Source organism: Alligator sinensis, unplaced genomic scaffold, assembly GCF_000455745.1.
Source record: "Alligator sinensis unplaced genomic scaffold, ASM45574v1 scaffold583_1, whole genome shotgun sequence".
In the NCBI taxonomy this organism is placed as follows: domain Eukaryota; kingdom Metazoa; phylum Chordata; order Crocodylia; family Alligatoridae; genus Alligator; species Alligator sinensis.
The window spans coordinates 644,046-661,100 of record NW_005841983.1 but is presented as its reverse complement, the minus strand read 5'-3'; the positions used below and the strand labels follow the sequence as shown (position 1 = coordinate 661,100).

The 17,055-nt window shown below is 43.4% G+C and overlaps 1 protein-coding gene across 7 annotated transcripts in view; it reads right to left on the bottom strand.

Moving 5' to 3' along the window:
* MAP3K15 (mitogen-activated protein kinase kinase kinase 15) overlaps positions 1–17,055 on the bottom strand; it is a 134,146-nt gene that overhangs the window by 52,168 nt on the left and 64,923 nt on the right. For 6 of the 7 annotated variants that reach the window (XM_025201125.1, XM_025201124.1, XM_025201121.1 and 3 more), the window contains 6 exons: positions 11,086–11,256; positions 10,066–10,178; positions 9,378–9,537; positions 8,568–8,718; positions 7,771–7,878; positions 5,190–5,239 (listed from right to left, as the gene is read on the bottom strand). In XM_025201125.1, coding sequence (XP_025056910.1) covers positions 5,190–5,239; positions 7,771–7,878; positions 8,568–8,718; positions 9,378–9,537; positions 10,066–10,178; positions 11,086–11,256 — 753 coding nt within the window. Of the gene's footprint in view, positions 1–5,189; positions 5,240–7,770; positions 7,879–8,567; positions 8,719–9,377; positions 9,538–10,065; positions 10,179–11,085; positions 11,257–16,314; positions 16,507–17,055 lie in introns of those variants that run through there. The other variant, XM_025201126.1, reaches the window with a different exon arrangement.

Below are 17,055 nucleotides of genomic sequence, written 5' to 3'. Positions count from 1 at the left end.
CCTGCTGAATCTAGTTCATTGTGCTGAAGCTGGTCCAGAAGGCAAGGACCAGTGTGACTCTGTGATGAAACCACTGCCCTGGAAGGCAGTCTGAGATTCTGGTCTCTGCTTTCAATGCTGCTTATGCATTTTGTCCACTAGTTATTTAATGGAAAATGTATAAACAGGATTTGGAGGGACAGACACTGTTCTCAGCTCAGCCAGCCCATAGTGGAGTGTTTAGGGTCACATTCTTGGTTGGTAGGAGTCAGGGTTCAAATTACATTCCCACCTGTGAAGGGAGGGGGTGGTCTGAGGCAGGCCTGAGGTGGGTCTGAGGTGGTGGCAGCTTCGAAAGGCATGGGGCAGGCCAGGGGCTCTCATCTCTTATGGGGAGGCTCAGGCCTCCTAAGCCCCTCCCCCGTATTTCGAACCCTGGTAGAAGTTATGGGGTTGAACCACCTCAGACTTAGGAGAGCACAGGACTCAAGTCTCCCACCTCATGATCAAGTTCTCTACCCCCTAGGCTGTTATGGAGAAGGCAGGTATCACTAACACCACCATAATCACTGTTATTGAATAAAAGGTGGCTCTGAGTGCTGACCCTGATCAGTGGCAACACGTAAGGGGTGCACGGGGGTGCATGTGCATCCACTGAGTGCCGGTGTACCCCCTGACAGCCAGCATTCCCCACTTAGGCAATGGGCAGTGGGGGCACGCAGGAGCGCCAGTGCTCCCCCTGCAAGCACCAGCTGGGGAGTGGAAGCACCAGATGAAGCGCTGCAGCCCCCATGGGTGAGATTGACCGCAGGCAGACCCCCACCTCCCCTGTCACTGACTAACGTGGCAACAGTTGCCCATGACCCTGATGTTGTTAGGTGGTGATGAGCTTGCTCTGAGCTTGCCAATTCAACTGTGCCAACCAGAGGCCTTAATCTACTTGTATATCCCAAATAGATTCGTACAGGACCTGGGCATACAGACTCAACACAACCAAGAGGGAAGCCTCTGTGGGGATGTAAAGCAGCTGAACATTAGCTGACCATATCAGTTTTCATCAGAAAATTTAAGCAACCAGCTGCCTGTATGAATAGGTCTCTTGGACTTGGATGTCTTAACTTCTAAGTCCTTTTGTGAATCTGGCCCTAGAACAGTACAACACTTCGGTTTGCTGCATGGTCTGGGTTAACAGACCACAGTGCAAACATTCTAAAACATTAGAATTCCACTAAAACAAAGACAAATTTCAAAGTATTTTAAAGTAAATTCTTTACTAATACCATCTTCTAGAAAAGTAACATGGAAAAAAGAAGAGAGAGACTAATTTTGACTCTACAACTCTAAACAGCCTGTGAAGCTTTCTGTTTCCAAAGCCACTGAATAACTTGGTTTTCTTGAAGCAATTTCTAATGCAGTAAAAGGATTAATCTATACCTGAGTAAACTAGCTAGAGACAAGAACAATGTGAGCTCCTGAAGATCAGATACAGGAGAAACAAGTCAATATCCATCTATTTCAGGTTCTAATTTGCTGATCTAAACATAATAGTTACTATACAGTAAAGCATTGGTAATATAAGACACAGGGACCACCATAAAGATCCATGATAGTGTTTGACAATAAGTGTGAGAAAAGACTATTAGTAATATATTATACAAAAATGGATGGAGTTTCAAAAGCATGAAGCTTCCAAATGATGGGAAAAAAATATCAACCTATGTGAAAGTGAAAAGAAATCAAGTATGGTCCAGTCAAATACTGCAGTTCTGGGAATGGGACATAGAATTCCTCAAACCTCAATGGCATGACTGTCAGCTGCCAGCATGGGGGAAAGGAGGCACCTGCAGTTGGGGAGTAGGAAGCTCCCTACTCCTTAGCTGAACCTCCCCCACCCTGAACATGGAAGTGGCAGCTATGGAGTCAGAAGCTTCCCTCTCCACAGGTATCACTTCTGCAGGCACCTGGAAATGTAAAAACAGCAGGCATGAAGCTGAGCCTCCCAGCTGCACACCCATTTTTTAAAGATCTGGGGTGCCATGAGCTCAGCTTCTTTCCCTCACAGTGCCCCAGGTCTTTAAAAAGCAGTCATGCAGCTGGTAGCTTTAGCTGAATGTCTGACTCATTTTTTTTAAAGTTTCCTAGACACCATAAGCTCAACATCAGGGTGTTAGGCTCGAGGTGCTGCCTAGAGCTGACCTGGGAATGAGCTCCCCCATCCCCAGTACACAGCACTGATTTAAACAGGCACCTGCACAAGCAGCTGGGGATGTGAAAGCTCCCAAGTCCTCAGGACACCTCTTTAAATGAAAAAGCATAGCTGGGGATGGGGGAGCTTTCCCTATTGCCTGCTGAATGTGTTGGTGTCTCTTTAAACTTGTGCAAATAGTGGGGATGGGAATGGGAGAAGCTCTCCTATCTTTAATTACTTGTGCCAAGCACCTTTTTTAAAGGAGCATGAGCAACAGGGGATAGGAAAAGGTCCCTCATCCCCAGCTGCACTTGCTCATATAAAGAGCAGCTAGGGATGGGGGAGAGCCCCTTTACCCCACTGCTTGTATCAAGCACCTCTTTAAACTGGCATGTATAGCTGGGAAGTTCCCCCATCCCCTGCTGCATGCCCAGCAACCTCCAGGGACGGATCAGGGGGCAGCCAGGTTCAGGACCCAGAGCTGCCCCTGCCAATTTTGTAAGAGGCAGCTCTGTCCCAAACCCCAGGACTGCCGGGTGATGGACCTTAATGCTCAGCTGAACACTAGGCAGCACTGGTCCTGGTGTAGACCCAAGGCTGTCTCCTGCCCAATCCTCAGGATTAGGTAGGGTTGTGTGTCAGACCCTAGAGCTGCTCATGCCCTAACGCTCACTGGGACCTGGCCCTTTAAGGAGCCTTGAAGATCAGGGGCTGCAGGGCAGGACTCTTTAAAGTGCTGGATCCTGAGATGTCTTCATCCTGATGCAGACAACCAGCCAATTGTCATCATCAAGACATGGGCAGCCCCCCCACCAGGTTCCAGTTGTGGGCTCCAATGCTGACAATCAGCTGACAATTGGCACTGGGATGAAGGGGCATGCCACACATTCAAGTTATGGCACTAAATAAACCAGTCACAAAGTTGTTACACATTTTTTAATTTATATCTTTGTGGCTGATCTGTCATTTTATGGCACCATAAATTTGACGAACATGTGGCATGTTGCCATTTATGGTGTGATTAACATGTTAATCATGCTAGAAATATAACACGTGACAGGAGTCTAATACACAGAGTCAGCCTGCTGTAAAAAGAAATTAAAGTATGTTCCCCAGAACTGTCATGCAAGGGGCAAATTCTGACTGCCAAAGCTGATTGCACTTGCAGCGGTACAGAAAAACTCACTAGTGGTAGTGCTTCAAGAGGAAGGGTGGGGTGGGCAGGATTTAAGGGCATGAAGAAGGCCAGCAATTCTTACATTCAAGAGTTCAAGATCTGTGAGTGCTTCTACCACATTGTTGCTCCTGAACATCTTGGGAGGAGAGAGGGAGAAGGGCAGGAGTAGATTAGGAAAGCACTGGGGAAGTGAGGAGGCTACACCAGCCATTGCTGTCCAACACAGTCATGTAGGTGAAGGAGTGGGCAGGACCCATAGGCAACTAAGGCTGAAACAGTGGCTGCAAAACAGCCTTAGGGGATCAAATATATTCTCCATAGCTGCTACCGAATCCTCTAGAACACAGTCCTCGCTATCTGGTTCCTGCACTTCAAGAATGGCTGTCACTTATCATAGTCAATTATTCATAGTATCATTCAAATACAGTGCCAAATTCTACTTCCATGTTATACTGGGAACTTCTGATGACCTTAAGAACAGGATCAGATGCATCTGTATTGAACTGGAGTGGCCAAGTAGAATTACACTCACTTGATTCATTTCAGCTGGTGTTGGTAAGGCCTTACCTGGAGTACTGGGTGCAGTTTTGGGCCCCATACTTCAAAACAGATGCGGACAGATCAGAAAGAGTCCAGTGGAGAAGGACAAAAATTATTAGAGGACTAGGAAGCAAGACTTATGAGGAAAAACTGAAAGAACTTGGTTTTTGCCTTCCTCTACCCAGGATCTCTTGAGTATATGTTGACAAGATTTCATAGATGCAGGATATTGACTGCTGTGGTTCCCCTGTTTTACTTGTGACAGGTTAGGGTGTTAGGTCTGTGTTGTGTCAGGTTTGATGGTAGTCTTATGTAAAGTTTAGATTATAGTCTCTATGAGATGGTTTGGATAGGGATAATCCTGCTTCAGGCAGGGAGTTGGACTAGATGACCCCTAGAAGTCCCTTCCAGCCCTACTTCTCTACGATTCTCTATGAGAAGAGATGACTGAGGGGGATTGGATAGCTGTTTACAAATACCTGAAAGGAGATGATATAAAAAGGATGGACACAGACTTTTCTCTGTGGCTGTAGGAGAAAGGAGTAGTAATGGCAGGAACCATGATATCGAACTTTGTAACTGTGCTAAATTTCATCCTATTCTATTACTGCAACCCAGTTCTTACTGCAAGTAAGAGCCAAGGCCAATCCTAGAGGAACTCCATTTACAACCTCCTTCAGGTTCAACAGTTTTCCTTTAGACATAACCTAGTGCCATCTCCTTTTTTAGGCTTGTCCTACAGTTCTTGTACTTATCTGCATCTTAACTTGTACACTTCTCATGTGACACCATATTAAATGCTATATAGAAGTCTGGATAAATTAGGCTTTCTGCATTTTTCTTGTCTGAACATAAAACAGTTCTCTTATCAAAGCAAGCAAGCAAGCAATACATTTGTTTGGCTGCCCTTTCCCTTTTGGTTTTAAAGACAGAAATAGCAACCATGACAGAAGAGACCAAAGAGATAATTCAGTTGCTTTCTCAGAATTTAGACTCCAATACCTGCAACTGATAAAGCAGGAACACACCCAGCAAGGACTGGTTTAGGAAAAGGAGGTTCAAAATGCTGATTTTCAAATTAAAATGCTCATATTTAGGTGAGACTAAGTCAAACTACAGACAAAGTATTCTGCTCCCTTTTTCTTACTGAGAGGCAGGCTCTTCCCTTTTGGCATTTCACAGGGCAGAAGAAAATTTTATAATGGGTAATGAAAAGCAGAGTTCATTATCTCAAGTTCTAAGGCACAACTATCTAACTTAACTGAGACATAAAAAGCATAATTAGCTGTATTCAAATGTACTGACCTTATTCCCCTAATGGAGGAAGCTGTAAAATTCCATTCATGAATCTGCTTCTGTAAGGAACAAAGATCCAAGTCAAGCACAGGTTAATCTGAGCTTGTTATCTGAAGGCAAGGTCATAACATATGAAAAATCCCTCAGATAATAGCCAACATATTATCTCCTTTGGAGACATCTCAGGTTTTTAATTTGAAATAACGCACGGGCTTTTACAGTAGGGAACTACACTAAATGCTATATTTACAAACTTCAGAAAAGGAAATTTGACAAGTATCACAGTGATGTCCGAGACAATGTAAAATGCAGCTTTGAAGGGAGTGTTAAAGTTTGATGTACTAAACAGTGCATCTTGAGTCAAGAAGTAATCCTTTCATATTAAAAAATATAGTGGGCACGGCCTCTTTGGGCTCAGGCACAAACAGGATGGAAACATTCTGTATCTTTCCATAAGTCCTAGTCCCAGAAGCCTTGGCATAATGAAAAGCAAGAGAGGGGGAAGAATAGAGTGTGACCAGAAATGCTGCCCTCCAAATAGCCCAATGTGGTGAATGGTGTCTTGTTTGCTGTTGCCAGCTAACATAAGATAGGCCAGCCTCCAAGGGACTCTACCCCATAAGATGGAATTAGTCCCATATAAGCAGTAGTCTATACCGGGAGTGATGTAGAATTGCACCAGATCAAAACCCAGGGAAAACACAAACCTTAAAATCCTGAGCCATTCTTTCCGACATTTTATGTCTGCCCCTAGCAAGTCTATCCACAGTCCAAGCACAAAGATTATCCTCCTGTCATGTCTTTCTGAAAACGTTCCCCTCTTCTCAAATACTTCCAGGCTTTTTAACTCTCCTTCTTCCCCTTCCACATCGAATTACAATTATTTCTTATTGCCCAGAGTTTGCTTCCCCCCATGCTGCATCTCTTCCCCACTCTTTTACTATACCTTCTCTTAAAACCCCACGCTCCAAAAACTCCTGACTCCTGTGTCATTTGCCTACTCAAATCCTTATACCTTTTGTGCTAGATCAAGGATATCCCCAACCATCTTCTTTGGAGTGGGATGTGTTCTGGAATAGCTGAGCACTTCAGTGGCATCTACAGAGATCACTGGAGTGGTTGTCCTGCAGGGTCAGGCCCCTGCCACTCTTCGCACCCCTGGGTGCTGAACATGTTTGCAGTGCCACATACGTACAATCACACTGCAAGGGTGTGGTACCCAAGCGTGTGCTGCTCCATTTTTTTCCGTGGGTTTTTTTCACCCTGGATATCCTTTTTTCCACCCATGGAAAAAAACGGAGCAGCACACACTTGGGTACCACACCCTTGCAGTGTGATTGTATGTATGTGGCACCGCAAACATGTTTTTTTCCATAGATTTTTTCCATGGGTTTTTTCCCATGGAAAAAAAAATGGAGCGGTGCACACTTGAGCAGTGCGCATTGCTGAAAAGCAGAGCCTGGCCACCTGGAGCTGTGCTATGGCTGCTGACCAGGCTCCATCCAGCAGGATCACCATGGCTGCAGCCCTGGGAGGCCCCCAAGACCCAAGGTCAGGTTGCTGATGCCAGCAATACTGGCTCCAGCCTCCTGTATTGCCCCCGGGGTAAGTTGCCACATGCCAAAGCGCGCATGGCACAGGCATTCCCCAGGGACAAGTAGCTGCAGCACAAGGTGTGCCGCTGCTAGTTGTCTCCAGGGAACCAAATGTCCACACACATCTGGACGTGCCAAGGGTGCACATCTGCAAGTGGGAGAACCATGAGCAAAGAGGCCCATGCCTGAACAGTGTGATGCACACTCCATGGAGATCCCCTGCAGGAGGATTCTCAGGGAAAGCATCTACAGTGTGGAGGGGGGAAAATCCTATGAGGGTTCTCCACTCCATGCTTGCAGACCACACCCCAGGTTGGGGTGCAGCAGCATGATACATGTGCCCTGGGAATCACCTGGAGGACAATTCCCAGGGTGTGCCTCTGCAAGTGCGGAGTGAACTCGCATGAGATTTCACTGTTCCAAGCTTGCAGACTGTGCTTGGGCTGCCCGTGCTCTCCTGCCATAAAATAACTGACTTCAGCAGTAAAAAGGCAGCATAAGCTATGACCACAAATTATCATGCTCACGAATTTGGGCATCCTGGTGTTAGCTCAGGTTTTGTGCTGCTATAAAAAAGTTTATGGTGGCACAAAGGCAATATTTGTTTGAAGCCTATACTAAGTATATCATGGTGCTGTATCAATAATAGCTAATGACATATTAGCTCCAAGTAGCATCATTAAGACACTGCATATGCAAGTACAAAAAGAGAAAGTAAATGGAGGATATCAGTATCAGGCATGAAATTCTAGAGTGCTTCTAGTGCATATGTTTTAATGCAACGAGCCCAAGACCAAAGGTCAAGACCCCATGAGTACTAATCTCAGATCTGCCACCAATTCCCTCTGCTGTCTTAAACTTCCTTCTACAGTACCTCAGTTTACCCACACATAAAATAGATATAATTTTGCCCATTTCACAAGAATGTAGCAAGGCTTAAGTGTTTGCAAATTGCTTCAAGATCTACAGGTGAAGAAAGTGCCATCTTCCCTTACCACTTCAGTGGGTGAGACATGCCACAGAGAGAGAGATCGCTCATCATCTTCATTGTTGATGGACACATATGCAGGCTGGTAGACCTTGGTTGGTTCTATCACTAATACCTAGAAGGAAATGCACACTTCTGTTTACTATTGTGCAACAGGACCTGAGGGGGCTCGTCTACAAGTGCCCCTCAACGCTGTTGTTACCATGCCATCATTTAGTACAAGCAGTACTAACACTGTACCATCATTGGAAGTACTAAATGACAGCGCATTAACAGGCCATACTGTGCTGTGCCGATGGTGAATGATTATTTTTAGCCTCTACATCGCCATAGCAATACCCTATTCCGATGGAGCATGCTGCTACACCAATGTAGCAGCAGTATCATGGTTTTTGCCCAAAGACACATCACCATGGCGCATTGCTATGGTAATGTAGCATCATGTGTAGATGCACCCAGGAAAAAGCAACTTATAGATAAAAAGCAATTTCAAACCATGTGTGTGTGCATGTAATACATTTGAAAATGTGTGTATTTGTGCATGTACTATATTTTACAACTACCCTATTTTTCCTACTTACTGCAAAACAATATTATCATGGTTGTACTTGTTACTTAGCACTAGAGACAACATTAGATGCCTTGTAATTGAATACTAAAAGATTTTGGTTAATGCCATACAATAAAATGTTGGCCATTTAGGATTTTGTTATGTTTATAGTCTAACTTTTTTTACCTCCCACCCCATACAAAATGAAACATATGAAAGAAATACAAGTTATAAAACCACACATAACATCTTACTGGAAATCTCAGTCCATTGGTTGTTTCTTCTGTTGCCTCAAAAATGATATCTAACCAGAAGTTGAGTCTCTCTTGTCTAGGAGAATGCTCTATGGTGAGTTTCTTGAAACGCTGGATTAACAACAGATTCTGGACTAATGATCTCAAATACCTAGAACACACAGTTAGTCAACAGATTGAAATAAATAGTATCCCCCCAAAAGATTTTCAATGATTTAGCATCTTATAACGTTTTTCATAAATATAATCCTGAACCAACTTAAACATATTTTATAGATCTCTGTCATTTAAATGTGATGGGTTGATTCTACAGATTTTCAGATGTGATATAAAGTGTAGGCATAAATGTTATGGTGTGGTCTCACTGCTGAGCTGTTAAACATATCTGATGGGGAAATTACATGAATCAGCAAATAGTGATCACGCCATAGAACAGATCAGATGAGAGACCAATGTAGGATTTAACTGACATTACTTTGATGAGAATTCAGCTTCACTTGAAGTCACCTCTACCTTACTACACACATTTCTTGGGACTTGTATCATCATTGTCACTAAGATAGGTAATTTTATTTTCTACTAACATCCCCCCCGCATCCCAACAATAATAAGGGAGCTCATTCACATCATGCACCCACAACAATTTTTTTATTTATAAGCTTATCAAGTCATCTAGTTTTTCATTTGTCTTTGCAGATTTTTCCATATTATTACTTATTTGCTAATGCTTTGTCCAGCCTAATTACAAAAGTCTCCACAGACTTGGAAGACACAGGTTACATGTACATAACAGTAGCACCTACTACTTACCAAACTGGTGGCTTCAGTTTAAACAGCTTCTCCGCTGCTTGTACTGCTTTTCCAACATCATTGGCAAGCATGCTGACACTGAAGAACTGTCCCACATCCCAGTAATTGTTCATTTTTTCCAAGCTTCCTTTTCTTCCCAACAAACTGTTTAACCGTACACCTTGGAAATGTTAAGTCATACTACAATTATTTTTATAGACCTGTCTATATCAAGGATGGGGTTAAATCCAAGTACCTGAAATCTGGGGAAATTCAAATTTTAGTTGGGCAACTGGCTCCAATTACCAAATTTTGACCTAGAAGGTTCTGCCTAAATCAGTGATAGAAGAGGCCCTGGTGACTTCCTGACTTTCACCTCTGTTTCAATGGCAATTATAAGTCATTAAGGGGTGCAATATGGTTAGGTCACTGATCCTACTTAGCCAACCCACATCTTACCTCTGTTCTAGCTCTATGCTGCAGTGCAATATGCAGAAATAACAAATAAACAGCTGGTTCTGTGACAAATATGGGCCTCCTTTGGCACAGCCCAGCTGGCACAAAGGGGCCACAGGGCAACAATGAATGAACAGAATCTTTAAACACTGGACCTTAGCATCATCCTATCGTTCCAAAAAAATTCAAGTTTCCTCCAACTTAAAAAAATCCCACAGAAAACAGTTTGTAGCATTGTACTTCTTTTGCTTACCTATTTTTCTCAGTTCCATAGAGGTTTCAAACCGCTGCCCAGCAACAAGTAGCAAAACTGCAAGGTTAATTCCAGAGTACAGACTTGACTGGAGTTCAAATCCTTTGCGATACCTGCAGAGAAAGAATGAAGAGCTCACATCTCCCTGTACAACAGACATTAAATACTTCACAGTTGTAAAAAGTGCTGCAGACACTTAGCCAACTGTGAAGAAAGTATTGCAACTTGTACCAAGAGAACCCTGAGCAGGACACGCTTTCAAGAATATGATTTCATTTGTCAGCATAACAGAGGAGAGCATCTGCCTACAACTTTATGATTGGCCAATTGGCACACATTTGAGAAGGGACCTACCTAAGGAACAGCAAGACAAAGGGTTTTTCATGGCGCACAAGCATCACACAGAGCCATATTTCGCAACTTGCCTCTGATCGGCAGAGGGGCCCAGAAGGCCCCACCCCTTGCTACTGATTGGCAGAGGACACCTTCACTCAGTCTACATCACTACCTCTTTTTTTTTGGTTGATTTGATTGTGCAAAGACCAGTAGGAAAAAACTGCATTCCTTCTCTCTCTCAAGACATCAAAATATTGATACAATGGTATGTAAATACTGCATAGGTTTCATATGGTCTCTACAATAGGTGACTTCTATTCAGAATAAGCTGCCTGAGCAGCACTCAAAACCCATACCAGAAGACCAACAATTTGCACATTCTTTAAAAAAAGACAAAACTGCATCTTGACACTTCTCTTCCCCAGAACAAAAATAATGCCCCTCAAACTAAAAGCCCCACTGATAAGTGCATTTGGAAAAATGGAAGTCCTTACTTGAAGTCTTCTAAACCACCTAACAATTACTTCAGTAAGAGCTTGCTTATGAAAGGATTAAATGAGCAAAAGATTTAGCCTTTCAGTCTTTCACACTGCTGTACAGAAGTAATTTGTTTAGTTTATTTTTCACAGCCTAATGTACAACTGTGAAAATGTTATTACATGTTATTTTGTTTTTTTCTGTTACCATTCAATGGCACTGTCTCGGCTACTGGTATCTTTACAGTCAGAATCAAGGAACATATCCTTGTAGATTCTCCCACACAGGCAGAACATATCTGGAGCAGGTTGATCACATGTTTGAAAGACTTGAAGCATCACTTGGAGTGCCTTCTCCCTGTCACCTGCATTGTTCCTTCTGAAATCAATGCAAAAATGCAATTAATTCTTGCAAATATGAAACATCAGGTTTGAGATATGCAATACAAACAGGCTGGGGTTTTGCTGAAATATAAAAATGCATTATTTCCTAGAAATAATATTCTGCTGTCATGAGGCACTAATGGTTAAATCTAAATTAATAACATCCACATGAATCCTCTTTTAAAAAAAATCTCTCATTTGATTTCTTACCCATGAACAACAAAGCACTATGCATAGTGCAGTGCTTCTCAAACTTTTAAAACTGAAGGTCCCCCTTGTTAGATCAAGGCACCCTCAGAAAATGCCAGCTCGTTGTTTTCACTCTTTTTTTGACTATGGAAAAATAATAAAGCAATTCTTCTATTGCAAATAACTCAGACCACAACAGCTCAAAATATTTGTGACACTTTGGGTTCACAAGATCCTGACTGAGACTCACTGGCATAGTGAAAAGGAGGAGAAAAAGGACTTGGTGTGATGTTCGTTCTTGAAAACACTTACTACTAGGCAACAACTGTGTTTCCATTGCACTGTGCCTAGTGATAAGAATTTGCAAGGCTGGGCTGCCAGTGTTCAAGCAGTCTCTGTCAGCCAGTCCTGGAGCAATACTGACAAGCTACACTACAGGGAAAAACATATTGATCTCTCTTTGTCCAGAAAGATGAAGCAGTTCACCTTTGGGAAGATGAATGAGGAGGGAAGAAGTGACCTGGATTTATTCTTTGATTTAATCTGTAGAGCTAATAGAATTAAGTATAAAAGATTCAAAAAACAACTGCTGCAGTGAGCTGCTCATTAAAAATCCTAGCCATTTATATTCTTTAAAAATTAGGTTAAATATTAAAATATTTAAATTTGTTTAAAAAAGAAATCTGTTTATCTTGTTACTTTCAGTGAATTTAGAACTCACTATATACATCAAAAGGCACTTCACAGTGAACAGAAACAAATGCATTTGAAAGCGTAAAGCAAACATGGCTTTTGAGCTTAAAAACCACTTCAAGGCATTTTTGCTAATCGCTAGAGGGATTTAAACTATTTACCAACCCATTTTTCAGAGCTGCTTATGATTTCCTGATCCCTAGGTATCTATGTATCCAGGAACAGACTTATGTTTATGAACTGTTATGCTTACATTGTCAGCAATACCCATGGCAGAAAGCTGCTTCTGGTAATTTTAGCATTTTTTATCCGTGGAAAGGATTAAAATTTACTATAAACAGCTCAGTTCCTCAGGTAATCAGCAGATGGAACAGGACCTGTGCAACATCTACAGTAAAAATCAAAAATTAGTGTGTGCAAGGTGAAGACTAGTTTAATATATAGATTGGTAACCAACTGCCTATGTTTTGCACTGACAGCGATACCGGTTACGTAAAGAAAACGTTATGGTAGAAAGTACCGCGGTATTGTTAAAAAAGCATATTTTCTTCAGGCTGCATGTTAACCATTTGGAATGTCTATATAGGAGAAAGTTAAACAAAAAAAAATCTGAGAGTTTTACAGCTGGGTTTTAGGCCTTGTAATTGCGTGCAAGGATCCAAAGCAGTGATTTTAGGGATTCCTTGGCCTTCCTGGTCGATGTTCCTATGAAAAAGAATTAGGGAGAAGTCCAATGTCCTGGCCCCCTTCTCTCACTAAATCTTTTCTACATTCATCAGAAAGCAATAATGACCAGGTTTTATCACCCCCCTCCCTTTTTTTTCTTCTTTTTTTACACAAACAATTACAGTTATTCATGCATAGCCAAGGACAATATTTGATCTTAAATTAGGTTCTTTCAAGATCCAACAATAAATATGCATTTGGCATCTATTAAGATTGTAGGGTTTAAGGATATATTTGAGCTCTTGATGCAAAAAAAGTTGCACAACCAGCATCTAATGCAGTATCTTGTACTGCCTCATACCTTGCGTATGCAAATCACTGCACATTGTAAGACAAAACAGAACTTTATTAATTCAAACTGAATGCTTCCCAAACTGTACTTTTACAGTATGCCTTATTAGTAGCATGCAGGATTATACTACTACACTGAAAAAGGAGGACATCTCCAAAGGTTGAAACTTAGTACAATGAGATGGCACATTTGACACCTATAGAGAGGGTCATGTTTAGCAGGCTCAATAGCTTTGAAAAGTTTGGTACAATTGGGAAGGAAGTCTTAGAATATTTTGGTAGATAAATTGTCACTTATTGCACACTTCTCTTTCCTTCTATCCCTTCTTTTCTCTCCCCCACCACCCACATTTCCTTGTATTGCTCATTTGTGACATCATATGTACATGATACAGATATTTTTCTGATTTATGTATCGTATTTTTTTAATCAATACTCTTTAAAAAAAATTAACATTGTTTTGTCTGAGCAGAGGAATATCACTTAACTGTGAAAAGAGTCTCACAGTGTGAACAGCGTGGCTTAATTTTATTGTCTTTTGCTTAAGCCACATTGTCCATAAGTTGGCTGTGCAAGAGCACAACTTTCAAGGGCAGCAGTGGTAAGAGAAGTGGCAGGGAATCCCTGAGCCAGAGAAGACCGGCAGGGATCAGAGAAGCCAGCAGAGAGGCCAGCAGAAGGGGCAGCGGTGGCTGCTGCAGCAGCGGGAGCTGCAGGAGCAGTAGGAGCTATGGGAGAGCTCAGAGCCAAGGAACGGCAGGGAGCAAAAACGCCGGAAGGGAAGCTGGCAGGAGCGTCAGCGGTGATAGCTGTGGTGGAAGCAGCAGGAGACCCCGAACTGAAGAAGCCCACCGGGGATTAAGGGTGCCAGCAGGTGGACCCACAGCAATCCCAGGAAGGGTCGGCTGTAGCAATCTGACCTCAGGCGACGGGGGCTACAGCCCTGAATAGAAGCAGAGCCTAGAGGGAGAGAGAAGAGTCCCAGTTAGGGCAAGAGCCTGGGCCCCGACTCCGGGTGCCCGTGCCTAGGCACATTGAGGCACTAGGGGAGCACAGAGTCCCCACAGGGAGGGCACTCTATTTTCCTTCAGGTGCTTATACCCTTTTTTCCATGCGGTTACACCTCACCGGTGGTCACGGTGGTGAGTTTGTTCATCTCGGGTCACGTCAGGTGTTTCTGGGAATAGGGGTAAGGATGAAGGTAAGTGCCATGGTCCCTTTTGTTACGATAGGTCCATAGAGCCCTCAGCTGGGCAAGAGGCACACGGGGTGCCACTGTCAGTAGACACTGAGGCTAAGAGCACCAGGTAGGCGAGCAGAAAACCCGAGGGCCTCCTAGCCCTCACACCGGAGCCCGGCCAGGACACCAGGGCTCGCTACTGAGGGGCGACGCGAAGATCAGGGGAAAACCAGCGGGAGCCAGCTGTAAAAATAGGCTTGAAAGCCTGTCGCAGAAGGTGGTGCTTAGCCAGGGTGAAGGGGAGGTCAGATCCCCATGAGTGCCCGCCGAGCGGCGTGATGACCCTGGAGGCTCCCTCAAAGGGGACCTCCTCCACTGAGGATTCATTCAAAGTCGTGGCAGGAAAGCTAGGGGATTTCTCTGACACCATCCAAGGTGCCCTCTGGGGTCCACACACAGGCCATGGGCAAATCAGATTGACCGCCCGGGCGAAGGTGGCTCGGGAACACCTAATAGAGCAGAGGCGGGCACAATCTGCAATACACAGTGAGCCCACATACATGTGATGCTACATCCCCATAGTGATGAGCTATGGCAATGTAGCTTGTCGATATAGCAAAATAGCGTTGGCAGGCACAAATCATGATGCTGATGCTATGTCACCATAGTGACAAGCTACCTCACTATACCACATCACTATGGTGACATAGCTGCTAAAAATAACTGGGACGGTGCAGTAAAGGCTCCGTCATTTAGTGCTTTCTAAAGCAAGTACTAAATGACAGCGCAGTAACAACTGCACCCCAGGGGGGTAGGTGTACACATGCCCAGTGAGCTTAGGACAGATCTCTGAACAGTTGGTAACAGATTTTTAGCACTAATTAATGCTGAATGATTTTTTGGGTGCTATATGCCGAATTCAATGTCTATTAAAAACCAAAGAACCAAGCCTACATAAACTATCACTAAAATACTTAGTCCAAGTTCAAGCTGAAACCCTCCGTACCCCATTAGAAATACGTGTTATTTAACCCACTCATAGAAAAGGGAAAATACTTTTACTGAAATTTAAAAGAGTACATTTTAATTCTTTTTTATTTATTTATTTATTTTACTGATTAGGTTTTTGCTAAACTAATGTAGAAAAATTTCAAGCATGTTACAACTCACCTGAATGATATTTACTTCAACCAAAATTTTCAAACTTAGATGCCCATAGTTAGGGATCTAAATGCCTGAAAGTAGCATCCAACTGCTCACTTAGCTATGAAAAAGCCTATTGAACACTCACTTCAGAATGAGTAGTTATTACATGCAATGTAGTAGTTATTATTAGTAGTAGTTATTACATGCAAGGATCATCATGGCTACAACATTACCTCAACATTACACTAGGTATCACATGCAAGTTATTATCATGTAATGGCTGTCTGTGTTCAATATAAAAGGAGTCCAGCCTTAAGGCAATTAGCCTACATCTCACAAAAATCACTGTCCAATCTAGGAACTATTAAATATTTTCAGGCAAAGAGACCATAGAACACAACATGTCTCACTCTCACAGACCAACAGGCAACTCTTCTAAATCAGCATGCCACTATCATACTGCTTCTGCTGTGTAGATGGATGACATATTCAGCTATCTGTTTATATCATGCCTACCACTTTGCTATCTGTCTCACAAAGTCTAAAGTTATATAACTAGTTCTGGTGCTTTCAGTATAGCAACAAATTGCCTGAACTTTTTAAAATGGCAATTCCATTAATATTTTCTTTACCCCAACATCAAATGTACTTATAGACTTTTCATTCAGTCATAACAGAGGTAAGAGCAGCAAAGTTAAAAATGCAGTAGGCTATAAGGTACAACAGAGCTAATGGAAGGCATGAAATATCTTCCTGCCAAAAGTGAGTCAGCGCAGCGAGGACAGTTACACTGATAAGTGTGGCCTTCACATAAGAAATCGTACTCACAGAAACAGAACTCCAAATAATATGCCACTACAGCATACTCCTCCTCCTGTATACTTCTCTGCTCCTTCATTCCAAAAACAAAGCAGCATATATGTTAACTGCTTGGAGGACTAAATATTATTCCTTTTAGAAGTCTAAAAAAACATGTTTATCAGCATATATATGAAGAAGGCTTTCCATATTAATAGAGGTGCACCAATACTTTGGTCCAATATCAGATCAGTGCAGCACGAAGCAGAATTGGAAGCGTGGATAGCTGCCTCCAGCTGGTAAGTCGGAAGGGGGGGGGGTGGGGGCAGCTTCCACCGTTGCTTGCACCCTGGGAGGGTGGGGGGCCATTTGCCCCTGGATCTGCGTGGTGCAGGGTGGGTGGCAGTTGTGGGGTAGAGCAAGAGCTGGCGCTGTGCGGGGTTTATCTTGCTGGGGGCTGGGCTTGAAGCAGGCTCCAGTGGCACTGGGAGGAGGCTGCAGCTACTCCGAATTTCATTGCAGCTCCACACCCAGCCCTGTCCCACTGCCCAGCACAGCCCCAGCTGAACACTCCACCTCCACCCAAGCACCAGGAAAAGCCAGGGCTGTGCCAGGCAGCAGCACGGGGCTGGAAGCGAAGCTGCAACGAAATTTGGAGTGGCTGCAGCCTCCTCCCAGCACTGCCAGAGCCCGCTCTGAGCCCAGCCCCTGGCAAGAAAAGCCCCGCACAGCATCCACTCTGGCTCCACCCAGCATCTGCCACCTGCCCCC